The 26,475-nt window shown below is 45.9% G+C and overlaps 1 protein-coding gene across 2 annotated transcripts in view; it reads right to left on the bottom strand.

Moving 5' to 3' along the window:
* Positions 1-202: 202 nt before the first annotated feature.
* Positions 203-26,475, bottom strand: part of LOC115449372 — a 72,056-nt gene continuing 45,783 nt past the window's right edge. For both annotated transcript variants that reach the window (XM_037443977.1, XM_037443978.1), the window contains 20 exons: positions 25,937-26,314; positions 25,413-25,658; positions 24,817-25,053; positions 23,929-24,261; positions 23,420-23,585; positions 21,744-22,674; positions 21,264-21,459; positions 20,360-20,493; positions 19,405-19,646; positions 18,377-18,579; positions 15,744-15,897; positions 14,337-14,572; positions 13,870-13,994; positions 13,355-13,549; positions 12,595-12,716; positions 11,320-11,468; positions 2,512-2,623; positions 2,028-2,159; positions 1,444-1,613; positions 203-348 (listed from right to left, as the gene is read on the bottom strand). In XM_037443977.1, the coding sequence (XP_037299874.1) occupies positions 262-348; positions 1,444-1,613; positions 2,028-2,159; positions 2,512-2,623; positions 11,320-11,468; positions 12,595-12,716; positions 13,355-13,549; positions 13,870-13,994; positions 14,337-14,572; positions 15,744-15,897; positions 18,377-18,579; positions 19,405-19,646; positions 20,360-20,493; positions 21,264-21,459; positions 21,744-22,674; positions 23,420-23,585; positions 23,929-24,261; positions 24,817-25,053; positions 25,413-25,658; positions 25,937-26,314 (4,548 nt within the window). In that variant the 3' untranslated portion in view covers positions 203-261. The remainder of the gene's footprint in view (positions 349-1,443; positions 1,614-2,027; positions 2,160-2,511; positions 2,624-11,319; positions 11,469-12,594; positions 12,717-13,354; positions 13,550-13,869; positions 13,995-14,336; positions 14,573-15,743; positions 15,898-18,376; positions 18,580-19,404; positions 19,647-20,359; positions 20,494-21,263; positions 21,460-21,743; positions 22,675-23,419; positions 23,586-23,928; positions 24,262-24,816; positions 25,054-25,412; positions 25,659-25,936; positions 26,315-26,475) is intronic.

Here is a 26,475-nt window from a genome sequence, read left to right as displayed (position 1 = left end):
CTAAATAAATCTGTAACAATGAGATATCGGCCACAGAGGTTTTTTATGATAACGCATTTTCGAAAACTTGTTTTGAATTTAAAAATAAAACCTAATGATATTAAGTATGTAGCATAGTACGTTACCGCAGATACACCTCTCTGAAACTAAACTTGGCGGCGCCCATGTTAATGTATATTGAAACAAAATTAAAATAACACAATGATTAATAAAAATAGTTTATTTATTATACATTTAAGTATATTTACACCGGCATGACTATCAGCTAAACGATGGCAGTGTGGGCGGCTCCATCGCCATGTCTATCAGATCGTCGATATCGTCCGTGCTGAAGAACGATAACTCCAACTGGAAATATAGGAACAAAATTGGTTTAAATAATTAAATTAGTTTAATTAGTCTAATTCAAATTTTAGTATAAATATGATCTCTCGGCGATGTCAGTCCTAATCGATGATGTTCTCTCTGCGACCTCTTTGAATGGTCCGTATTCCACTAAGGGGTGTCTTCAGTGTGTTTCTTTAAAGCAAGGGTTGGAGTGCCTATACAGCTTACCCAATAATCCGGAGCAGTTGAATAAGTCTTGTGTTAGGGTATCAGCAGTGGTTCCAAACAGAAAAAGGTCGTATGTGGATTCGTCGAATGATGATTGAATATATAAACTCTCATATTATAGAAGAATATTTTTTTTGGGGTTTTTAAGAAACATTTGTTTTGCAATCTTAGGGTTGACAGGTAAGCCCTTCTTAACTACCTTTACGGTAATGTATGTAGATGATTTTCGAGGATGGTTTAATGGGAAGGAAATGTAGTGAAGTAAAACTTGCTATCGTTACAAAAATCACAAAAAGGGAATTGCATACTAACTATCTGGAATAATACTATTCTAACAAGGCGCGAGGCGAGGGGAGAGAGGAAGCTGCGAGCGCGTGCGCATCCATCAGTGTACATGTCGCAACTAAAGTTACGTCATGCTTTGCGGGCACTTCGTCACACACTATGCACGCATTTCAAACGTCTAGTGAACAAAATGGTCGTTCGTTTATAGATGAAGTGAATCCATGAATATCTTCCTAGCTGAATTTCGACTACGGCAGCCAAATTCGATAGAGCTCAACCAGGTGCGCAGAGGATATTATAGATCAAACATGTGTAGTGTGAACGTAATACACAGGTGCACTTTGTTTCTTCACTCTTATATGCCGGTGAGACGGCTATCCGACGTGACTGGAAGGAGATCAATAGAAGTATAAGTAATTTCATCCACGAAGACGCGCACCCCATTTTTTGAGTGGCGGTGTCGCCGCGTAAGTGGACCGATCTAAGCCTCAGCTCCCAAGCTATCCATCGTAGTGTGTGTGCACTCATGTTGCTCACACACACTGTGAGCGAGTGGAAGTAGTGTGGTGTGTGTTGGTGTATGAAATGATGTGTAGTGCGTACCAGTGCCTGCGGGTCGGCGCAGAGGCGGCAGTGCAGCGCGCGCTCGCGGCACTCGCAGCGCGCGGCGGCGCAGCGCGCGGGGCTCAGCGCGGCGCGCGCGCCCGCCACCGTCGAGAAGCGCCGCGCCGTGGGCCGGTCGCCCTGCAGCTTCGCGCCCGCCAGCAGCGTGCCTGCACAGTACAATAACCGCCATACTCACTAACGTAGACTAACGACCAACCAGCGTATCTGATGGTGCCCAGAATCTGCCGGGGAAGACGCGACGGTGTTAACGGCTGTCGTGGGGTAAGAGGACTGATCCAAAAACACTTCCCACGATACTTATACCCATCGTAGTGTGTGTGTGTGTGTGTGTGTACTCATGCTACTCACGCACACTATAAACGATTAAGGTAAGTAGAGGGGCGCGTCTTCGTAAGTGATATCGGTGTCGGCATCGGTCGGTAGTGTCGGCGCTCAGCTGGTCGAGGATATAATGGCATCGAACAGCTGAACCCAAAGAGCATTAGAATACTACGGAAAGCTGAGCTATTCAATCGGCAGCCAGATAAGTAGCTAATTACGAACTATGGTAGAACACTCACCGTTGGTCTCCAAAGCGAGTGACGCACACAGTCCTAGTTTGTCCTTTGGCAGTTTGACTTGTTTCCTAAGTCCCGCATCGCCTACTAATCTCTCGTAGTCTTTGTTGGTGTACGCCAAGGCGCTGTCCACACCTGCAAAGGTTATTATATTATAGAACGTAATGGTACAATAAGTAATTTGCTGGCGGTAGGATATATTTTATATCCGCTCGGATAGCGACCACCGTCCACAAGGTGTTAAAACCCGCCATAGTAGCCCACGTAGTGTCGCGTTCCAGGATCATCCTGTGTATATTTTCAACAGGCCGGCATAATTGTGTCGACTGCCGAGGGGTAAACATCTGTCATCAGCCGACATTCTATTAGACCCCACTCTACTTACCATCAGGTGCAGTGGAGTCACTTTTCCGCGTCCGTATTCGCTGGTGCATTGTCCAGTAATGGAGGTTAAATAAAGAGAGTTGGAAGTGAGCTGTCTACTCACCGAACAAATATTTGGACGCCCGTTTCTTGGACAGCATGAAATCATCATCCATCAGTATGTGAAGTGTGACCGAATTTTCCATTAGGTTGTGGTAGATAGTCGAGTAGTCCAACTGTGGGCAAGCAATTAGGGGCGTTATAAAATTATATACAAGAACTAAAATTGTAATAGGATAGTTGTAGTACGGTGACCGAGGTAGGGATTGATGAATGTTCCCAGGATTGGAGGAAAGGACAAGAAGGGGGACGAGGAAGGGGGGGTGGTAGGAGTAATGTTTGTATTGTAGTAATAAATGATCATCTGGAAATGTTCCTCCGTGTATATACGTGCATTCAGCGGGAGGACCACAAGAATTATCAGGGCGTGTCATCTTAACGTTATGTAGGCAGCAGTGGCGAAGGGTAAAATCTACCAAAAGGAAACCCGACACAACATACAGGTATTACTTGCATAAATGCTGTTTGCAAATCGTTCAAATATAATTAGATTTTATATAAATTATACCCTATAAACCTTTAGTGTAAATTATGTCCGATGTAATATTAAATGTTAGTTGCAGTTGCCTGTAACTGGATAGTTTAATTTGAGTGTGGGGTGCTAGGTCAGGAAACCTCCTCGTGGTGCACCCTGGGCAACGGCGCGTCGATCGAGCTGGTCGGCGCGACGGCCAATATCCTGACAATGGAGTTGGATGGCGGTCGTCGCCCCTTGCGGCGGCCGTCGTCCGATTCGGACGAGGTGGGCCCATCTCGGGCGGCTCCCGGTTCTGTCCGGGGGTGTCGACGGGCTCGGTGTGCGCTCATCCCGCCCCGAGCAGGCAGTGGGGGACTCCCTCTCCCATTGTCGCCGTCGCAGATCGTAATCTGGTGTGGAGGTCTGTGGATATGTCTCGCGCTCCCACTGGACCGAGGGTCTTGGCTTAACCGCCCGGACCGCGAGGAAGAAAACCTCTATAAAAAATCACCCCGAATCCCAAGCGGCGGCGCACCGCGAGGGGATGCATGGCCGATGGGTAGTTCGGTCCCGAGTGCGACCCCCGCCAGAGTACCGGCCGACACTCTGCGCGGGTTACGCTAGGCTTACCCAGGTACAGGGGGCACTGCCTGGGCGGACCGTTATTTCCCCCATACTCGTGGGAATAAGATGGAAACCCAAAAAAAAATAATAAAAAAAAAGGAGTGCACTGTCGAGGTAGAGTTGCTCTCCGACCGCGACATTACGTTGGCGACTGGGCGTAACACTGCCTCCACCTCGACTGCCGAGATGCGCGGTGGTAGTGGCTCTAAGCCAGGGAAGGCGGTGGCCGCTAGGAGGCGCGCGCCGGCCCGGATCCTGAGCGAGTCCGAGCCGAGCAGTGACTCTTCGCGGCTACCTAGGCGAATGGCGCGGCAACCCCGTAAGCCGGCCTCAAAAGGCCGCGGGGAGTCCGCACGAGTGGCAGTGGCAGCGCAACGGACCCAGTATTGCGCGCCGCTGCCAAAAAATTGTGTGGGGCCTCAGCCTCGGATACGGAGGAGGATGACTCCGTGGCCGGGATTAGGGAGGCTTACCAGTCGGCCCTGAGGGAGGAACGTGTGGCCGAAGCCGCCCGCGCAGTGGAGGAGGAGACAGCGCTCCAGGAAGTGAGGATCGTGGCGCCCTGCCCGAAAATTGCGGCGCCAAAGTCGGCAAAGGTTCCCACAAAGAACCTCCTCCTTGAGGTGGCGGAGAACATCCGTCACGTCTCAAAAGCGTCCCGGAACCTCAAAGGGACGTTTGTGAAGGCTCTCAGGGAGGATGCCGCCAAGCTGCAGGAGCGCGCGGAAGAGCCCTCCTCCGCGGAAACCGCGAGACTGGAGGCCATAATAGCCTCCCTCGAGCGGAAGGTGACGGCACGACAGGTGGAGGCTGCCTTGGCCACCCAGAACAAAATCCTCGAGGATTTTGTGGCCGGCGACCGCTCCAGGGAGCCGAAGGCGGCCTCTAAGAAAAAGGAGGAGGATCGCCTCGAGCGGCATGAGAGACGGATGGAAGCTCTCATGGAGAAAACGCTCGAGGCGATCTCGGCCAAACTCGCCCCAGCGCCCTTCCCACGCTCGTCAGTGGCGTCGGTGGTGTCTGGCCCGTCCTGGCCAGCCGTCGGGGAGAGGAGGAGTCGGGCAGCAGCAACACTCGCGGCTCCGCCCAGATCTGCTGACGTTCCAGCTCCCGCCTCGGCCCCCGCTCCTGCAGCCACACCTGTGGCCGAGGAGCCTGCCCAACGCCCGCCGCGTCGGCGTATGCGGGGGTCCAGGAGGAGAGCGGCGACGCCTCTGCCTCAATCCGCTCCGGCCCCACAACAGTGGAAGAAGGGTGGACAGTGGTGGGTAACCGGGGCGGCAGGGGAAGAGGAACAAGAGGAGGACCGGGCCGAAGCCGAACGCCCCAAATGCCGGCCAGAGGCAGAAGGTGGTGCGCAAGGTTGTGCCCCAGCTTCGTCTTCCGAAGAAGGCTGCCGTCACCCTGACGGTAGCACCGGAGGCGGTAGAACGGGGCACGACCTACGCCCAGGCCCTGCAGGCGGTCAGGGGCAAAGTCGACCTGGCCAGCCTTGGCATCGGGGTCGGCATGAAGGCGCGACGGGTGGCCACCGGTGCCTACCTTTTCGAGGTGCCCGGACCTGAGTCCGAGGCGAAAGCCGACTCCCTCGTCATCAAAATGAGGGAGGCGCTCTGTGGGTTGGAAGACGTTCGCGTCTCCCGGCCCGTCATGACGGCAGAGCTGCGCATCTCAGGGCTTGACGAGTCCGTCACCCCTGACGATGTCGCAACGGCTATCGCCAAAATCGGAGAGTGTTCGATCGAGGACCTGAAGGTGGGCCAGGTCAAGATCGAGCACTCGGGTCTGGGCGCCGCGTGGGCCCAGTGCCCGGCAAAGGTGGCGGATAAGGTCGCCAGGGCAGGACGCGTCCTGGTAGGCTTCGTGTCCGCCGGGGTCCGGCTCCTTGAGCCGAGGCCCCAAAGGTGTTACAGATGCCTTTGCCGGGGGCACGTAGGTGCTAAATGCACCGCAGGGGTGGACCGCAGCGGGATCTGCTACCGTTGCGGTCTTGAGGGCCACAAGGCCAAGGGTTGCTCCGCGGAGCCGCATTGCGCAGTGCGCGCAGCTGCCGGCAAACCCGCGGGGCACAGGGTGGGCGGCAAGGATTGCGTCGCCTCTTCGACCCCTCCCGCAACCGTCGCGGAGGAGGTGCTGAAGTTGTGACGCGTCCGCAACCGTCCCACCCAGTGGAGATGGAGATCGCCCATTAAATCATGGCACAAAAACATTTCCTCCAGGCGAACATCAATCACTGCGCCAGAGCGCAGGACTTGCTTGTTCAGAGCCTGGCGCAGTGGTCAATCCACGTGGCTGTAGTCAGCGAGCCGTATTTCGTTCCCCCCCCGGGATGACTGGGCAGGGGACTCCGACGGCTCGGTGGCTGTCATCACCCGGGGTGCCGCCGGCTCCCCGCCCTTCGAAAAAGTAGCGAAGGGTACCGGATGTGTGGCGGTTCTGTTGGGGGGGGTGTGGGTAGTGGGAGCCTACTTCTCCCCCAACAGATCCCTAGCCGAATTTGAGAGTTTTCTCATTCGGCTGGGAACCCTGGTGGTGCAAAGCAGCCAGCCCCGCCCTGTGCTTGTCGCCGGCGACTTCAATGCCAAATCCTTGGCCTGGGGTTCGTCGGTGACGGACGCGCGGGGTAGGGCCCTGGAGGAATGGGCGATCTCCTCAGGACTGGTCGTCCTAAATCGGGGGTCGGAGGACACGTGCGTGCGGCACAACGGGGGTTCGGTGGTGGACATCACGTTCGCCACCCCGGACCTAGCCCGCCGTGTCCAGGGCTGGAGAGTCCTGGTGGAGGAGGAGACGCTGTCCGATCACCGGTACATACGGTTCAGTGTCTCCACTCCCCGGACCAACCAGCCCAGCAACAGTGGAAGTTTGACCTCCCGACGATGGGGCGGCCAGCGTTGGGCCGTTACGCGGCTCAACCGGGAGGCCGTGAAGGAAGCCGCTCTTGTTCAGGCGTGGTTCCCTGTACCGGCAGGGCCGGTGCGGGTCGAAGAGGAGGCGGAGTGGTTCGGGGGCAATGTCGCAAATCTGCGACGCGGCCATGCCCAGGGCCCGATGCCTCCCTCCGAAGCGACAGGTGTACTGGTGGTCGGCGGAGCTCACCCAGTTACGCGCGTCCTGCATGGCTGCGCGCCGTCGACTCGCCAGACACCGCCGCCGTCATTCCCGTCCGCCCGGCGATGATGAACAGGAGCGGCTGCTTCACGGCCTACACAAGACGGCCAAGAGAGCGCTGCGGGTGGCCATTGCGCAAGCAAAGGCCGCGGCACGTGAGGAGTCTCGGAGAACTCTCGACAGCGACCCGTGGGGACGCCCGTACCGCATGGCGTTGAGCAAGCTCCGCCCGTGGGCGCCCCCGCTGACGCAGAGTCTCCGAGCCGATCTGGTGACGGACGTTGTCGCGGCGTTATTTCCGGCCACCCAGGAGGCCATTCCTCCACCGATGGCGCCACGTCCATCGGCGCCATCGTTGTCGATTCCGGCAGAGGATATCCCGGAGGTTTCGCCTGGAGAGCTCCAGGTGGCAGTGTCTCGGTTGCGGAGCAAAAACTCGGCTCCGGGGCTCGACGGTGTACCCGGACGTGTCTGGGTCCTCGCTGTCGAGTCACTGGGTACGAGGCTCCGTAGCCTTTTCTCCGCGTGCTTTGAGCAGGGCACTTTCCCGTCGCGGTGGAAGACGGGGAAGCTTGTCCTGCTCAAGAAAGAAGGGGAGACCCGCAGAGTCGCCATCGGCCTACCGACCGATCGTGTTGCTCGACGAGGTGTGCAAACTGTTCGAGCGTGTGGTACACGCTCGCCTCGTCGGGCATCTCGAACGGATCGGCCCGGATCTGGCCGCTTGCCAGTACGGGTTTAGGCGCGGCCGATCCACGATTCACGCGATTCTGCGGGTGAAAGCACTGGCGGAGGATGCAGTCGCTCGGGGCAGGGTCGTGCTGGCGGTGTCCTTAGACATCGCCAACGCGTTTAACACCATGCCCTGGGCCTGCATCAACGAGGCACTGCGGTATCACGAGGTGCCACCTTATCTCCGGCGTCTGGTGCGCTCGTACTTGTCAGACAGGTACGTGGTGTATCCGGGCGCTGACGGGTGGCACCGTAGAGCGATGTCGTGCGGTGTCCCGCAGGGCTCGGTCCTCGGGCCGCTCCTGTGGAACATCGGCTACGACTGGGTGCTCCGTGGTACCAACCTTCGAGGCGTCGCCGTCGTCTGCTATGCGGACGACACGCTCGTGACGGCGACGGCCAGGACCTTTCAGAGGGCGTCCCTGCTCGCCTCATTCGGTACCGAATTGGTGGTGCGCAGGATTCGGCGACTGGGTCTCGCGGTGGCTCTCCACAAGACCGAGGCCCTTGCCTTCCATGGGCCTCGGAGTAGGCCGCCCATCGAGGCCTACATCTCTGTGGAGGGCGTGCGGATACCCGTCGGCTCAAAGATGAAGTATCTCGGTCTTCATCTGGACAGCCGATGGGACTTCCGCGCGCACTTTGAGGCTCTCGCCGAAGTTGGTACGGACGGCCGGTGCTCTCGGCCGTCTGCTACCAAACGTCGAAGGTCCTGGCAATCCCTGCCGGAATCTGTACGCTGGAGTCGTGCGGTCTATGGCCCTATACGGTTCTCCCGTATGGGCCAATTCCCTGAACGACCGCTGCGTCAGGCTGCTGCGAAGACCGCAGCGCATGGTGGCGCAGCGTATCGTCAGGGGCTACCGCACGATCTCACACGAAGCGGCTTGCGTATTGGCGGGCACTCTGCCCTGGGATCTCGACGCGCGGGCTCTCTCTTCTGTCTTCTGGTGGCGGGAAGAGAGCTTGCGCCGAGGACAGAGGCTAGCCCCCAAGAGGTCGAGACCACTCTGGTCTCCCTCCGCAACGCCGCTGTGGAGGAATGGCAGCTCAGGCTGGAGAGCCCGAGTGCGGGCTTGAGGACCGTCGCGGCAGTGCGACCCGTCCTTCGACAGTGGTTGGACAGGCGCCACGGTGCGCCGACATTCCGGCTGACGCAGGTGCTCACCGGGCACGGGTGCTTCGGTGCATACCTGTGTCGCATAGCCGGGAAGGAGGAGTCCGCCGCGTGCCACCACTGTGGCAACTGCCGCGAGGACACGGCCCAACACACTCTCGAGGAGTGCCCAGCCTGGACGGAAGAGCGCAGCGCTCTCTTGGCCGTCATCGGAAGCGACCTCTCGTTGCCGACCGTGGTCGCCGCCATGGTCCGCAGTCGGAGGTCGTGGCGAGCTATGGCCTCCTTCTGCGAGCGTGCCATGTCGCAGAAGGAGGCCGCGGAGCGGGATAGGGAGCAGACCGATCCCGCCCGCCGCCGCCATAGGAGGAGAAGGAGGCGTCGGGGCGACGGTGTCTAACCCGTCGCCCTGCGCCTCGTGGGCAACCGGGGCCGCCGCTCCTACCATCCATTAAGGCGGCCCACGGGGTGGGCGACAGCGTGAAGGGCTAGGCCTCACGTTGTCGCCGTCGCCACAGCGACGCTCGGCGTGCGGGGGGAACGGACCTTTCCCCCCGCCGAGTCGGGCCGCGAAAGCGGCACTGCGCAGGGGCGGTTCCGGCGCAATCCATGCGTTCTGCTCAGGTTTTCCCGGAGCCGTCCCTAATGCGCCGATGATGGCCCACGCGGGGTTTTTAGTCGGTATTCCGGTGCGCTAAGTCTGGTAGGGACCCACCCAGCGACCGCCCATTACATCTCGGGCGACTCCTAGCATCGCTGGGTGGAAGGCGCCGGTGAGTCCGACACTCCCCCGCCTCCTCGGAGGTGGGGGGTCCGTAAATGGATTTTCCCCGCGACACAAAAAAAAAAAAAAAAAGTTTAATTTGAGTGTTTGTTTTCTTTTATTCTTAATGCATTACACACTGGAGAATTAAAAAAAAAGAAAAAAGAAAAAGAGGAAAAAAAAAAAAGGAAAATAGAAAAATAAAACCATTATGAAAGACAAGCAAACAAGAATCGAGTTGTATAGTAGTACTGACCCGCATGAGCTCGGAGTCGCACCGCGTGCAGGGCATGAGGATGAAGGTGATCGAGTTGTATAGTAGTACTGACCCGCATGAGCTCGGAGTCGCACCGCGTGCAGGGCATGAGGATGAAGGTGATCGAGTTGTATAGTAGTACTGACCCGCATGAGCTCGGAGTCGCACCGCGTGCAGGGCATGAGGATGAAGGTGATCGAGTTGTATAGTAGTACTGACCCGCATGAGCTCGGAGTCGCACCGCGTGCAGGGCATGAGGATGAAGGTGATCGAGTTGTATAGTAGTACTGACCCGCATGAGCTCGGAGTCGCACCGCGTGCAGGGCATGAGGATGAAGGTGATCGAGTTGTATAGTAGTACTGACCCGCATGAGCTCGGAGTCGCACCGCGTGCAGGGCATGAGGATGAAGGTGATCGAGTTGTATAGTAGTACTGACCCGCATGAGCTCGGAGTCGCACCGCGTGCAGGGCATGAGGATGAAGGTGATCGAGTTGTATAGTAGTACTGACCCGCATGAGCTCGGAGTCGCACCGCGTGCAGGGCATGAGGATGAAGGTGATCGAGTTGTATAGTAGTACTGACCCGCATGAGCTCGGAGTCGCACCGCGTGCAGGGCATGAGGATGAAGGTGATCGAGTTGTATAGTAGTACTGACCCGCATGAGCTCGGAGTCGCACCGCGTGCAGGGCATGAGGATGAAGGTGATCGAGTTGTATAGTAGTACTGACCCGCATGAGCTCGGAGTCGCACCGCGTGCAGGGCATGAGGATGAAGGTGATCGAGTTGTATAGTAGTACTGACCCGCATGAGCTCGGAGTCGCACCGCGTGCAGGGCATGAGGATGAAGGTGATCGAGTTGTATAGTAGTACTGACCCGCATGAGCTCGGAGTCGCACCGCGTGCAGGGCATGAGGATGAAGGTGATCGAGTTGTATAGTAGTACTGACCCGCATGAGCTCGGAGTCGCACCGCGTGCAGGGCATGAGGATGAAGGTGATCGAGTTGTATAGTAGTACTGACCCGCATGAGCTCGGAGTCGCACCGCGTGCAGGGCATGAGGATGAAGGTGATCGAGTTGTATAGTAGTACTGACCCGCATGAGCTCGGAGTCGCACCGCGTGCAGGGCATGAGGATGAAGGTGATCGAGTTGTATAGTAGTACTGACCCGCATGAGCTCGGAGTCGCACCGCGTGCAGGGCATGAGGATGAAGGTGATCGAGTTGTATAGTAGTACTGACCCGCATGAGCTCGGAGTCGCACCGCGTGCAGGGCATGAGGATGAAGGTGATCGAGTTGTATAGTAGTACTGACCCGCATGAGCTCGGAGTCGCACCGCGTGCAGGGCATGAGGATGAAGGTGATCGAGTTGTATAGTAGTACTGACCCGCATGAGCTCGGAGTCGCACCGCGTGCAGGGCATGAGGATGAAGGTGATCGAGTTGTATAGTAGTACTGACCCGCATGAGCTCGGAGTCGCACCGCGTGCAGGGCATGAGGATGAAGGTGATCGAGTTGTATAGTAGTACTGACCCGCATGAGCTCGGAGTCGCACCGCGTGCAGGGCATGAGGATGAAGGTGATCGAGTTGTATAGTAGTACTGACCCGCATGAGCTCGGAGTCGCACCGCGTGCAGGGCATGAGGATGAAGGTGATCGAGTTGTATAGTAGTACTGACCCGCATGAGCTCGGAGTCGCACCGCGTGCAGGGCATGAGGATGAAGGTGATCGAGTTGTATAGTAGTACTGACCCGCATGAGCTCGGAGTCGCACCGCGTGCAGGGCATGAGGATGAAGGTGCGCGGCACGGCGGGCCGGAACGGCAGCTGCGTCGCGAAACTCAGCGCCGCGAACATGTCCGCGCCCACCGACTTGTTGCCGCGGACCAGGTCCGCCTTGTCTGGAACAACATATGGTTAAATTAATTACAATTAACATACAGTTTGTTTGAGGCGTAAAAGTAATTAAGGTTAAATAATATCTGGAAATCTTTGGGAGAAGTCCATGTTCAGCAATGGACATCCTGATTATGATGATGATGGAAAGTAACAAAGTAGACGTGATTAATATAACCAAACACAGAATGGTGGTAGGTTTTTTGTGAGCGAGAGTTCGATTGCGTCGAGCTGTTCAATTTTAAGTCCAACCTACCCGATATCTCTCTGCCATCAAGCTGTATTATGCATGCACTGTTGTTCCGATTTGAAGAACATTGTAGCTAACGTATATGATGTTAAGACTCGTAATGAGCATGATGAATCTTAACATCTTAAGTCTCAGGGCGATGACGCAGTACTTTGTAATTAATTCTGTATAATGTTGTTCTTAATCATTGATATCTCATCCTAACCCAGTGACCATTTTCAGCCGACATTCGTAACCCTTTAAGGCGATACCTCAAGGTCCATTTTCATACATTTTGTTTCGGCTTTAATCTGGGTAACTAAACAAGTATTGGCAAGTAAAGAATTTAAATTCACGTCTAGTTAGTGATTAGTTCTCGCAGTTGAAGAAAAACGTAAAATAATTAATAATCATGGATATTTCGGCCTTTAAAATTTAATATGACGAAATTTTAAAGGCAGAAATATCCATGATTATTAATTATTTTTACATTTTTCTTCAACTGCGAGAACTAATCACTAACTAGACGTGAATTTAAATTCTTTACTTGCCAATACTTGTTTAGTTACCCAGATTAAAGCCGAAACAAAATGTATGAAAATGGACCTTGAGGTATCGCCTTAATGTATTGCGCTCGGGTTGCTTAATTTTCAAGGGTTGCAAGTGCCAAAAGCGCTCATCCAAAGTTCGGTATGTTTACATAAGCCAACCCTTATCCGACTAACAAACGTATCATATAAAAAAATAAACCTATTGCTATTGTCTATGGTCATTCTTACCATCAAGCGAATTCTCCAGTCATCTTACTATTTCAAAATCGCATGAAGCAAATAACGTGTGCATCGACTGGTCTCATTACCCACCTCTTTTAAAAAACGCGTGCCAATGGCGTATGCACTCACCAATATAAATATTATCGAAATGATGCGCCACGTCCAAGTAGTCGGTGAACACCCTGTTATTGACGTAGAGTGAACGCGGCTTCTTGTACACGCCGTGTCCGCCAAACGCGACCACCGCGTATCTGGAATCACAATTTGTATCTCCTGGTATAGCTTTACATCGCTCGCAGTTACTTTGTCTTACTTATAGGTTATGGTTTAGAGATTAAATAGCTGTCAAAAACATCACCAGTTTCTAGTTTAAACCTTATTAAGAGGCAAGATGGCGGGTTTTGACTTACAGCTGATCGAGTAAATTTGTGTCTTAACATAGCATAGGTAGCTATTTTTTTATAAGTAAGAGTGTATATGTTGTACGTATAGTGTATACGTACTATTCTTGTCATGTGAGTTGAGCGCCCACACTAGATATATATAATTATTACGTAAATAGAATTCTTTAATTAATAGTATCATATCATAATTGATTTTCTGTCCGAATTTGCAAATAATAATACTGACAACAGTAATCCATACCGATGTGATTACGCGCGTAAGCGCACGATTACCCTAGATCTGGCTTTGAAGTTGGTACAATTTCCTGATGACATGATTAATTTTTGTTTTCTAAGGTTTTCTGCAAATTAGCCGCGCGTCAGAAAAAATCCATATAAAAACATACGCGCGGCAGCCGCGCGGCTAATTTGAAGGCACCCTTAGTCTACGTAGGAATCCATCAGAATACCCGAGGTAGAAAGAAATAAAATACAATTTCCATTACCTATTATCAGCCAGCCCGCCGCTCTGCAACACCGTGTCGAACGCTTCTAAGAACAGGTCAATGTTCTTGTTCTTGCGCACGTTCTTGTTGCAGTACTGCGCTTCGACTATGAACACTATGTCTGTTGAGTTAGGCACATATTCCAATTCATGGAATGAACCTTCTTCTATCACATCGCCTTGAGGTGTTGTACACCTGTTAAGGTAAAGTTAGGTTAGTTTGGTTCTTTTAATGTCCGCTGGTATCGCTAGAGGTCTCTGTTAAGGGTTTATAACTGCGATGAAGGGCTATGCTTTCGTAATTTTATATCCTTTTGAATTAGCTTATCAAACTGTGTTGTTTAAGTTATCACTTGCATATTTTTTTTTATTTTTTAAATAATTCAACTCAGAAGTTAAACTGTTTATTTTAAAGGAGGGTTTGTAGTTGTTCTAAACCAATCTATCATTATTCCTCACAATAAGCTTTAAACACATAAAAATTTGGATTGACATTGTTTGTAGTTTCGTGCTTACGTGTGGCAGTGGTCGGGCATGTGCGTGGGCACGTGGTGCTGCGCGCACAGCTGCAGGTAGGCGGCCGCCAGCGCGCACGCGTCCGCGCCCCACACGCACTGCGCGTGGAACGGCACCGCGTCGATCTGCGCACACGCGTACATACACACACGATAAAATTGATTTTTTTCACAGTTTAAAGAGACCGGAGGTCCGAGTATTTGTTGTAAATTTCAACTTAACACCTGCACGAGATCCTGAGGAATAGGGTCTTCAAAACAGACAAACGATAAAGTGATCCTATAAACAAGTGTTCAAGACACGGAACCTTAAAAAGCTAGTTATAACAAATAAATAGTCCGTAGTTATATAAGTGATCTTAAGCGCTATTTAGAAATAATAATAATAATTCTTATAAATTGTTTTGACGTACCATAAGTGCAACTTTATTTGCCTACGTGATAATATATTTTATTTTATAAACTTACCACAGAGAAGCACGGATGAAGCGGCGACACTTTATTCCTGAAAAACTTGTCGCATTGCGTGTCGTTCGTTATGTCTTTGTTGTGGAAGGGTTGCGGCGCGGCGCTCGGCTCGAGGTTCCACCCGCGGCAAAGCTCCGGCTCTAGAGCCGTCAGTGTTCCGTTTGGTAGTTGGTAGTCGTCGTATTGCTCGTTGTTGTATGTGCCGAGCAGTCCGCCTAGACTCGCGTAGTACCATCCTATAGAAAATATTATACTTATATTATCTGTTGTTCTGTTTTTGAAACTGCAGTAGTTCGATATTTGTATACATTTTATTTTTTCATTTTTAGAATAATATACGCTGCACTTGATCGTGAGTACAGCTTTGTCTAAATATAACGTTAAGGAATCAAATACCATTAAACGAGAATATTAATTAACAAAATAAATCTCACTTATATAAAAATTGATCCTTCGATCCAGATTTTCGGATTAGTCGATAGCAACACGGTTTTACTCATGTATATATGGGCGCAAATTTATATTTAGTGATTATATTATTATGAAAAAGTCTAGAATATTTAAGAATGATATTTAAATAAGTATTTACAACCGCAATTCTGTTATTTATTAAGTTTCAGAATAAATTAGTAACTGTATTGACTATTTGAGTGTTTGGAAAATAATGGATATTTATTTAAATCATTATTTAATGGTTTATGTAATCTAAACGTCTAAAGTAAATTCAATTAGAATTGTTAATATTATCCTGATTTCTATATCATTGTTTTAATCTATAAGTAAAAAATATTCACACCTTGTTAATAGCGCCATCTGTTAGCAAATAATGTAAAATAATAGTTTGCTTACTTAAAAAGTTATTTATGTAAAGTAATATTATATCTAATTATGTAAAATTCATTATAATATTAATTTTGAATATTCAGCTATAACCTACGATTTATTGTACAGTAATTTTAATTATTTTTCTAAAAAGGAAGTTGCAGTTAAATTCACTATGACTCAATTGGATTATATAAAGCCTAGTCATTTTAAATTCACTTCACTTGTGTTCCAAGATCAAGAGAGAATAAACCAACCAATATTAAGTGTGTGTTTTCATTATAATGGACTCCGAACACGTGGATACTGGCTTATCTCCGACATATACGTAGTCGGAATTGTCGACCAGTTTCAACCTATTAGGGGATCATATCATTATTATCAGTAATTGATAGGTCTCCGCGATGCGACGTCCTCTCAGCACTCGCCATTGAAGATGACCTCCTTAATAGGTTGAAACTGGTCGGCCATTCCGACTACGAATACATGAGTAAAACCGCTATCTACTAATTTTATGTCTCGCGAAAGTTTTAATAGATATTCGGATTGATTATATAAAGTAAAGATACTGAAGTAAATATTTACCTGCAACTTGTATTTTGCAAGTGGAGAAGGCGTAATTGCATTGTATTTCTAGTCCGTTGTCGCTCTCGATGGTGAGTACGTCCGTCTGTCTGTCTATCACCAATCCTTCTACATACGCGGGCAGACTCAGCATTCGTTGACATATTGACACTTCCTGAAAGTAAAAATATATGTGAAAATATTGTAGTAAATATGTATAATAAGTATTATATGTATTTATAGTACTGGCAACCCAATATATAATAGTAAATATATGTTAGGTTGCCAATGGACCAATATCTATATTTAAAAATATGTACATACCTACATACATACTATAATTTGTGAGTGATGTGTACTCTTTTAATTGGTTCACAAATTAGAATGTGATTTTAGAACCTTATATTAGAAATAAGAAATGGGGCATTCCACGTGAAGCGGGCACGAAAAAAAACTCGATGTCTCAGATTTTCGTAATATTTCATTATGTTATACCTGTATATGTCCTCGATCCAGATACAAAATATTATTAAAGTATAAAGCCTGGTAAGCGAGTTAAAGGACTTTGAAGTTTTGACTGGCCGGCTGGTATACGCCACTTCGAATCCAATTATCAAGTTTTTAAATGTTACAATAAAATAAATAAAGCAATGAAATAAATACTTCATTTAATGAGTTTTTTATTGTATTTTTGGAAATTGAAAAATGTTTTTTTCTTTGAAAAAATGTGTTTGAAAGTTTCAAACTTGAATTTCACAAAGTTGGCATATTTATATTTTTTATTTTTTCTAAAAATAGCTACTATTGTGTAGATAATCCCTGCGAAGTTTCATAATGGGCTGAGAAGTAGTTTAGGAGCTAGACCGATTACAGTGCCGAAGCGCGGCGGTCGCCAGAAAGAGCGAAGTAGTAATAACTTTCAATTAAACGAAATACTTTCGATTAGAGTATTTTATCATGTTTTGCATCGCTCTAACGATTCAATTACATCTGATTATAATATAAAAAATATATTTATATTACTGACGGTGCACAACAACATTTGAAACTTGGCAAGGATAATATATATATACAATATTGGCTATTTTAGTAGAAAAAAAGTTATTATATAAATATGCCAACTTTGTGAAATACAAGTTTGAAACATTAAAATATATATGAATAATAATAATAAATAGTAGTAGTAATAATAATATGAGTTTGTGGCATTGATGTTCTAGCCTACATGTATAAGCGGTCGGGTATCGTGATGGGTTTGTTTAATGCGTTATGTAAACTAGCCTGTGTCTCCAGGCGTTTTAGGTTACCACCGAGACCGTCAAATTGCCCTTCTGCCATGTGAAGTGGCACGAAAATGAAATTCTGCATCTTTACCACAATCCTGTTTGAAATATAACAAGTTAATACAATTAAATCTTTTTAAAATGTTGTTGTGCACCGTCAGTAATATAAATATATTTTTTATATTATAATCAGATGTAATTGAATCGTTAGAGCGATGCAAAACATGATAAAATACTCTAATCGAAAGTATTTAGTTTAATTGAAAGTTTTTACTACTTCGCTCTTTTTGGCGACCGCCGCGCTTCGGCACTGTAATCGGTCTAGCTCCTAAACTACTTCTCAGCCCATTATGAAACTTCGCAGGGATTATCTATACAATAGTAGCTATTTTTAGAAAAAAAATAAAAAATATATAAATATGCCAACTTTGTGAAATTCAAGTTTGAAACTTTCAAACACATTTTTTTCAAAGAAAAAAATCATTTTTCAATTTCAAAAATACAATAAAAAGCTCATTAAATGAAGTATTTATTTCATTGCTTTATTTATTTTATTGTAACATTTAAAAACTTGATAATTGGATTCGAAGTGGCGTATACCAGCCGGCCAGTTAAAACTTCAAAGTCCTTTAACTCGCTTACCAGGCTTTATACTTTAATAATATTTTGTATCTGGATCGAGGACATATACAGGTATAACATAATCAAATATTACGAAAATCTGAGACATCGAGTTTTTTTTCGTGCCCGCTTCACGTGGAATGCCCCAAATGTTACTAATGGAGAAAATTATTTAATTTAAAAAAAAATCATATAATATTGACAAACAAGCACGCGAAAAGAGAAACAGTAATATTGTTCACAATGTTAAATACAATATCTTATCTGTACAATAAAGTTATAATTAAAAAAATGACAATATATGAGACTACCGCTCATAATTGTCAGCTACAAAAGTACTTGAATGAAATTCAAAACTTCAAAATGCTTTTGATCGAAATATATTTTTTTCTTAATTAAAAGATTTTTTTCTTATTTAAAGTAAAGTAAACGCTTTGAAATTTATTTAGGAGAAAACACGGTTGTTAATAAGAGCACTAAGTTATTCGTCGATTTCAATAATAAAAATTCAGCAAATTTTGTGGCTGGCTGTACATTATACCGAATCGATTATTATATCGATATTATCTGTACATTTTTTTATCGAGTTAAGAGCAAATAGACAGATTAATAGCATCAGTAATGTTGCGATCGTCAACTTATATTACTATAGCCTCACTCCACTGAAATTGTAACTATAAAGCGCCTTATATTTGAACCAATCACATTGCCTCTCGAATAAAATGCTCATCATCCATCATCATCACTCACCTGTTTATACAAATCAACGGTGATGAGCGTAGATCGAGTGACGACGACCAGATCATATCGACTGCGGTCGTTCGAAGACATCAGCACCGTGAAGTTGTTCTGACTATAGTCTTTGGTCAGCAGGTACGTGCCCTCTTCAGATACGGTGAATACTTGTTTGTCGAACGTTACTAGCGTGCCTTGGCCGGTCATCATGGCCATACCTTGACGAAAAAAAAAATATAGAAATGTATGTTTGATATTGATTTATTGGATGTAAATATAATTAAGTTGTAAAGAGCATTAGGAAGTTATTAGCTAATAAGAAAGCGATAATTTTTTATATTGTATAGGGGGCAAAAGAGCATATTGTTCACCTGATGGTAAGTGACCACCACCGCTCATGAACATCTGCCATACCAGAGTTCAAGATTTGTAGAGCTACTGTGTAAATTAGTGAAATAATATTTTTTTTTACAGTTGCACGACAAAATGATCTGTCTACCTGTTGGAACCGGATATATACAGGCTAATCCGGGAACGCGACACTACGTGGACCACTATGGTAGGTTTTAACACCTTGTGTACGGCGGTTGCTATCCGGGCGGATATAAAATATATCCTACCAGCAGTGAATATTCTGTTTTGTTGCTCGCATTACCCACACAAAGCCCACAAGTTATATAAAGATGGTATAAATCCACAGATGAGTATGATGTCCGTCTCGACATATCTAAATATATATATATATATACTAGTTGACCCGACAGACGTTGTCCCGTCTTAACTATGAACTTGCAGCGCGCATTCTGTCATTCGCTGATAGTTATTTCAAACAATTGACAGTTATATAAAATTAATATTTTCGTTAAGTTTTTTAAAATTTTCTAATTTTCCGCGCAATTTTTTGAATTTTTTCTTTCATAAGATTCTTCTCCTGACAATAACAACAACAAAAAAATAGTGAACTCGGTCCAGCCGTTCACGCGTGATGGCGTGACCAAGGGAAATAGGGATTTATTTTATATATATAGATAACTAAATCTCACCAGCAAAAGGCGGCAGCAGATTATTGTAGTCCAAATACGGCCGTATCTCGTAGTAATACGACCATATACTTCTGTTGGTGATGAGCCAGTCGTCCAGGAAGTCTCGCACCGCTTTGTACTCGGATATCTCGCTGAAGTCCGGGGTGCGATTGAACGCGTGCCATGACATCGGTAACTTTTGTTCTAGAATGATCTGTCCCGCTCGAGGGTCGAATATGAAGTTTGTTTTTGGTGTACGATGGCTGTTAAAAAAACGTATTTATTAAATACTTACTTTCACATACATGCAAAAGTCGACCAAATACAAAAAGCCAGTCTCTAACCTATAATCGCAAATTAATGATAATAAAATGGGTACTATCTACATTATCTGTTTATTATATCTGTCAAATAAAATTAACTTGAAACCTGTAAAACGGGCGTTTAATATTTCAATAGAGTTTTATGACTGCATAATATATTACGTAATATTAATTCGTTTTTCAAGGCAGGCTCAGCTTAATTTTAAAACCTCTGGCAATTATCTTCTGTACCGTTATTTTATTTAAATAAAGTTTTTTTTATTTTTCATTTAAATTTTCATTAACAGAGACAGGCTCAGCTTAGTTTGAGAACTTCTGGGAATTCTTTTTTTTTCATTAACAGACTTACCCCCTTATTCATAGTCATTATTTATCTAAGGACGGAGCATTGCTGTGATAACAAGTCTGTTTCTTAGTGCTGACGGCATGGTAGCCTTCACAGTGCGTTGATATAGGGCCGTTGTGATTGGCTAATATCGAGATACAACTTGAATCTGGTTGGCTGTCAGATAAACAAAGCTGAACAAACAGCAAGCTGTCTCATAAACAAAGCTGAGAAACAGACTTGTTTTCACAGCAATGCTCCGTCCTTAGATAAGTAACGTTTATGAATACGGGCGTAACAATATATTTCTGGAAGGTTCTATACTCACAGCTCTTCATACTGCAGCGCGGTCTTGGCCATGTCAGTGAGCTTGGCGTAGAGTATCTCGCCGACGGTGTCGAGCGCCTCGCCGATCAGGAAGTAGTCGTACCACCACTTAAGGCGCACGTATGCTTCTTGATACTAAAAGAGGGTAGTTCAAAATATTTATTTAAAGTTGTTTTAAGGTAAAGTATTATGAGGTAACACACATTAACTAATAATCCAGAGAAGGAATTTTAGACAGGCCATCCATTTCTTCAAATTAATGTACTAATGCTTTCCTTGATGTTCCTGATAGAGTGATAGACTCGCCCCCTATCACATCATGGGACGGAATACACTTGGCCAAATGTGGGCGCTCTGATTACGCCTCTGCATAACCCTTCGGGGATAAATGCGTGATATTGTGGGTATTTCTTGATTGCCAGACTTGGGATTCGTCCACCGCTCAAATACGTTATCCTTAACGGTTAGATTTGAAATTTAAATTCCAACTCTATATAGCCTGTACCCGCAAGTACGCTTAGAAATAATTTTAAATAAGTAGCCTATATCATTTTTTTATTTCTTTGAATGACGTTGCCGTTTGCCTGATGGTAAGCGATACGACCGCCCATAAACAGTAGAAACACCAACACCTTGAATTACAAAGTATTGTTTGGTATTCCACTGCGCTCGCCATCCTGAGACATGAGATGTTAAGTCTCATTTGTCCAGTAGTTACACTGGCTACAATGTCCTTCAAATCGGAAAACAACAGTGACTACACACTGCTTGGTGGCAGAAATAGACATTGCGATAATACCTACCCAGGCGGACTCTCACATATGACAGACCTACCACCAGTGATTGTCAGTTCTTGAACTTCAGACAGAGACAGTTTTGTATCAATAATATTAAAGTAATAATACCTTTTCCCTAACATAGACGACTTGTGGAGTCTTCAAGAAGTTTTGCCAAGCGTTTCTGAACTCAGCGTATAACTGCATGATCTCGTCTTTGAACGGTATGTACTTCTCTATGTTGTTCCACACAGCCTCCCATAATTTCTTGCTATATTTCTTTATGTTCGTTATTAGATCGTTGTTCATCAGATCTTTGTATATTCTGTGGACGAAATTGATTATGAAATTACATTCTCAAATTATTGCGTGTAGATTTGCTCCATATATTACTAAAGAAATATTTTGTATATTATGACGTAATATTGGTGATTCCAATAGGTTGATCTGGAAATCTTTGGGAGGAGCCCATGTTCAGCTGTGGACATCCTGCGGCTGATGATGATTGTTAATATATTTTAAGTTTACATCTTATGTAAAATAATGCGGATTCAGAAAACACTTCAACAAAAAATCATTAACTATTGAGTCAATTATCAAAGAACTTACTTATCCATCTCGTGCCCGAACGTCGATACGTAGTTGAAGTACGGCGAATCAGTCAACTCCTGCGTTCTATTATAGAAGAAGTCCATCACGCCCTTCCATATAGTGAAGACGAACGACTCCGAATAATGCACAATCTTGAAGAACAACGGCTCTATCGACTTCAATAACTCATGCCAATACTTCGTCATACGATTCGACGCGTTAACCCAAGTCTCTTCCCAATACTCCAATAAACGCATATGCAGGTCGCGAATAAAGTTATCGTACTGCATAATCATGGCCTCCAATCGTGCCGAAACCAATTCCATGAAGTCCGCCTCTAAGAATTTGTTCACAGATTCCAAGAAATTCGCGTACGCCTTCTTTATCGAATCGACAACGAACGTCAAACTCTGTTTTATCGACTGACTAGTGTTGCCCATCATGCCCCACATATCGTTGACTATGCCAGGCAGACTTTCCAAATGGTTCCTAATCGCCATCTCGTCTAGCACGTAATACGTAAACTCGACAATATCTTTGACGTAAAAGTCGTTATCAGAGTATGATTGGTTCAAGAATTTCTCGAACTCGTCTAGATCATCTTTGATTACGTGCAAGTCGTTGAGGTCGTCTAGGAAGTCGCGTATTCGTGGCTTAGCGTCCAACCATATTGCTTTGAGAGCTAAATGTGCCTCCATTGGTGCTTCCTTGAGTATTACTAGGGTATCGTTAATTTGGCCGTATAATAGTTTTAGTGTGGCGACTCCTTGTGCCTTGACCTCTGCGAACATCTCCGGTCTCCATACAACTGAGCTGGTTAAAAGCCGCGAATGGTTCAACCGGATGTAGGAAGCTAGGTCGGTGGTTGTGACGTCATCATAGTCCCTCCAAACATCGAGTTTCGCGGAACGAGTGTCGATAATTCTGCCGACCATGTGGTAAGAGATATCTGCAAGAGAATAAAGTATATGTAATTCCAGGATGTAGCTATATTAATAGTGGTTATTTTATTTATAGTGAATTAAGTTTGGGAAAGATCTAATACGTCGACAGATAATATTCGTGGCTCAAACTAATGAGGGGAGATCAAGGTATATATATCGCTTTCGTCCCCGCACCAAAACAATGTTTGTGATTTTCAAATATTCTAATGAAAGTTTTATACTGAAAGTTCCACCTCCCGATATCCAAAATGAGCAGTGTCAGATTATGTAACTGTTGGTTGTAAAATAATTTATAGGTACTGTCGTAGTTAAATAGATGTATATTGCGTTTTTCTACGGAATAGCTGCAGTTGTTTCATCGATCGTGTTGCCCCTGCATACGTACAAGTCCTGGATTTGCAAATAGACCGTATAGGCCGCGGCCTATGGGCTGCAGACTCTAAGAGGCGGTAGATTTCAGAGAACGCTCACTCGATTAAATTAATCATTCGTTTATTTAACTTTAGTGCCTTCAATAATATAAACAAACGGAAAATTGTGCCTGGTATTGTTAACTGTGTGTGTGTGTTTGTTTTTTTTTTCTTTTATACTTTTTTGTTGTATTTATGTGTGTGTAGAGAAATAAATGGTTTAAATGGTTTAAATTATTCAATATTTTAGAAACCTGCATACATAAACCTACTTACATAGGACGGCGGAAATGAAGTGGCCTACACTCATAAAAAATATAAATCCGGCACTGATACGTACCGTCCGTGCTGTTGAGATGAGCGATAAGCGACCTGTCCTTCATGGAGAGCACGGCGGTGCCGGTGTCGTTGCCGCTGGAGCGCTGGCTGAACGACTTGAGCTTGTACTCTGGATACACCAGCTCCCAAGTGCCGTTCACTTTATGGAAGTATGTTTCGTTTGCTCGCTGAAAACAAATTTATTATTAGTATTTGTGACAATATACGTGTTTTTTTAACATTTATACATTTGAAGGAATTCGAACTTAAATCCATTCTTAATAATGATATTGACATTTGTAAGTTATTAAGGTATCGATAATTTATAGAAATCACTGAAATTAGTATTAGTTATTGATAATGACAATTTTCGTATGTTTTATGCGGGACAAAAGATATTAGATATATTGCTTCGTAATTTTAAAGTAAAGCTTCTTAGACTCCTATCGTCTGACATATATCAAGCAGGTCAATGTATAATGGTAATTAAAACTAGGGCATCCAAGCAAAAGAAAATATCGACAAACTCACCTCCCAATTAATAGCACTATTCACCATATCGATAACAAGTTTATTTTGCCGCATCTTCTCATAGAATAGTGACTTCTGTAGTCGATAAAAGTTGCTAATATGATACCATTTGCTATGGATGTTCACATCCGACTTCATATCGAGGTCTAGGTTTGTCGATGGATGCTTGCACGTTAACCCGAAGGAATAGTCTCGTATGGGCCCGTTGGAGTTATCGGTTAGTATCGAGTTGAGTTTGAGGTACTCGTTTTCGTAGTCAGAATACTGGAGTTCTAAGGATATGTTTGACATGACTGATGGCGTGCTTATGTACTGCGCTTTAAGGTTCACATCCTGCAAGAAAACAAAATGTCGTTAAACTCTTAAGGATTGTTTCAGATGTATTTAGTGTATTGACAGGGATAGTTTCCTGTACTGGATGTATTTTTTGTTTCGATCTATATGTTGTAATGGCTGGGTTTAATTTCAATTCAAGACTTTTGTTTAATTTAACAGAAAATGAAATGCTTACTATTATAACTTCATCTAAGTTTCCATTTAGGTTCGATTTCAATTAGATATAAATATAATCATACCAATGCGATTTACAAAAACAGTGATGGCCTAGTTCCGCCCTGTAGAATGGGGGCGTTTGGAGAATTCCACCACGATATCCCCTACCTGTCGTAAAAGGCCACTAATAGGGGCCATCGGAGGGTCGTCTGCGGGCGGCTGAGGGCCATCCGCCCTTAGTGTACGTTGTGCACATCTCGCACATCGAGATGACCTCCGGGATGGACGGCAGCGTGGAAAGTAGGCCTCATGCTGCCGTTGACGCCGAGAGCGTCCTTCGGTTACTCGGGGGCTTTTGAGCTGTCTGTAGGACTGATTTAGGCTCAAATAGCTGACCTTTCTAAACGAGGGGTGCGCCAGCGCCAGGTCGACGTGGTGCGTGCTGCCCTCGTGCTGCGGCGGGTTGTCCCAGCGCCCGCGCAGCTCCGCCGTCTTGTTCTCGTCCTTCACGTCCCAGTGCAGGCGCGCCTGCCCGTCCACCAGCGAGTCTTGCAGGTTGTAGAACGCCACCAGGTTAAATGATCGCAGTGGGTACCACACGTTCATTACTAACTTTTGCGACTCTGTATCTTCCTGCGAAAAGAATAAGGTATATAATGCATGATTCATTTTAATCTATTTTAATAAGATTAATACAATCTGACAAGTGGTATGTGACACCGTCTCAATATAAAATCAGACCATCCTATTCTTGTTTTTCATACTGAGGGTTAGGGTGTACCTAGTCACCTTTTAGGGGAGGAGGGGTTGTGCCCCAGAGACTTAATAAAATTACGACTTTATATCTTTATAGTTGCACATGACAGTATTATTGTGGTTGGGTAGGTGGATACGGCACACCCCTACTTGCTACGGAAAAGCGAGAAGCTTGCTCGTCTCTTCAATTGTATAACATAAAACAGTGCAGTTAAGTATACCAGAGCTCAACTTACAGTGGTCAAATTGGTGACATGTATATCATAGTTGATCCATACGTCGTCCGCCCATTTCACTTTACTTCCTTGCTTCAGCTCCTTATCTACAGCCTCGTACAGATTGTCGAATGTCCAGGTTCGGTTCCCGTGGATCGCCATGAGCTTCAACTTCTTCCCTATGTCGTAAGTGTTAACGTCCATTTTGCCAGTGACGTTGAATTTCGTTGCATTGTGTAAATGGAAAACTGTGGCTTGTTTTACGTCCTGTAAATGAATGAATTTACGAATGATAACATAAGGATTCTAAAGATTATACTCTAGTACCTGTTAGTGTTTTTTTTTCGGGCAAGGCAAATTGACCCCACTGCCCCTGATAGTAAGTAGAGTGGAGTCCAACAGAATGTCGACTGGCGAGAGATGATTACCCCTCGACAGTCGATACAATTATGCTGGCGTGTTGGAACCGGATATATAATTTCGAATAAAGTCGGGTTATATTTTATAGAATTATATGACTTTAAAAAAATATTATAAAAACGTACCGTATTGCCAGTCTCGTCATACTCATGTATATACTTCACCCCAACAGGCGTGTGAACATTTTCCACTTCTATGTTCGTTGTAGCAAGGTCCAAATTCCTTCCACTCTTCGACAGAACCCGATGGAACGAACCCTTCGCGAATCTGTCTTGATCGAGATCGATTGTCGCGTTTCCAATGCTGGTTTTATCCGCTTCTAGATAATAATACTCAGTATTGACCAAGTGCTGAGTGCTCAATGGAATCGATAATGATATTTGGCCCGTCTGTTGGAAGCCATTGCCGCGTTTCACGTAGTTGTGGGTTGTGTTCACTGTTGCCGTTTTGTTCGGCCAGAATAAATCGACTTTGTTGTCTGAAATTTCTTCTAGGTTGTTGATCTGTGGTAAAAAATGTTTTATTTTTATTATCAATTTCAAATTACCTTATGAAATTATGTGAAATATAAAATACTAAGCTGTGAATCAAATTATCGATAAAATTTGTTTGCCTATCCCTATTGTCTTAAATCATTAATTAGTAGTTTTAGTACAAAACACAA

Source organism: Manduca sexta, chromosome 5, assembly GCF_014839805.1.
Source record: "Manduca sexta isolate Smith_Timp_Sample1 chromosome 5, JHU_Msex_v1.0, whole genome shotgun sequence".
Classification (NCBI taxonomy): Eukaryota; Metazoa; Arthropoda; class Insecta; order Lepidoptera; family Sphingidae; genus Manduca; species Manduca sexta.
This window is presented reverse-complemented; position numbering and strand designations above follow the sequence as displayed.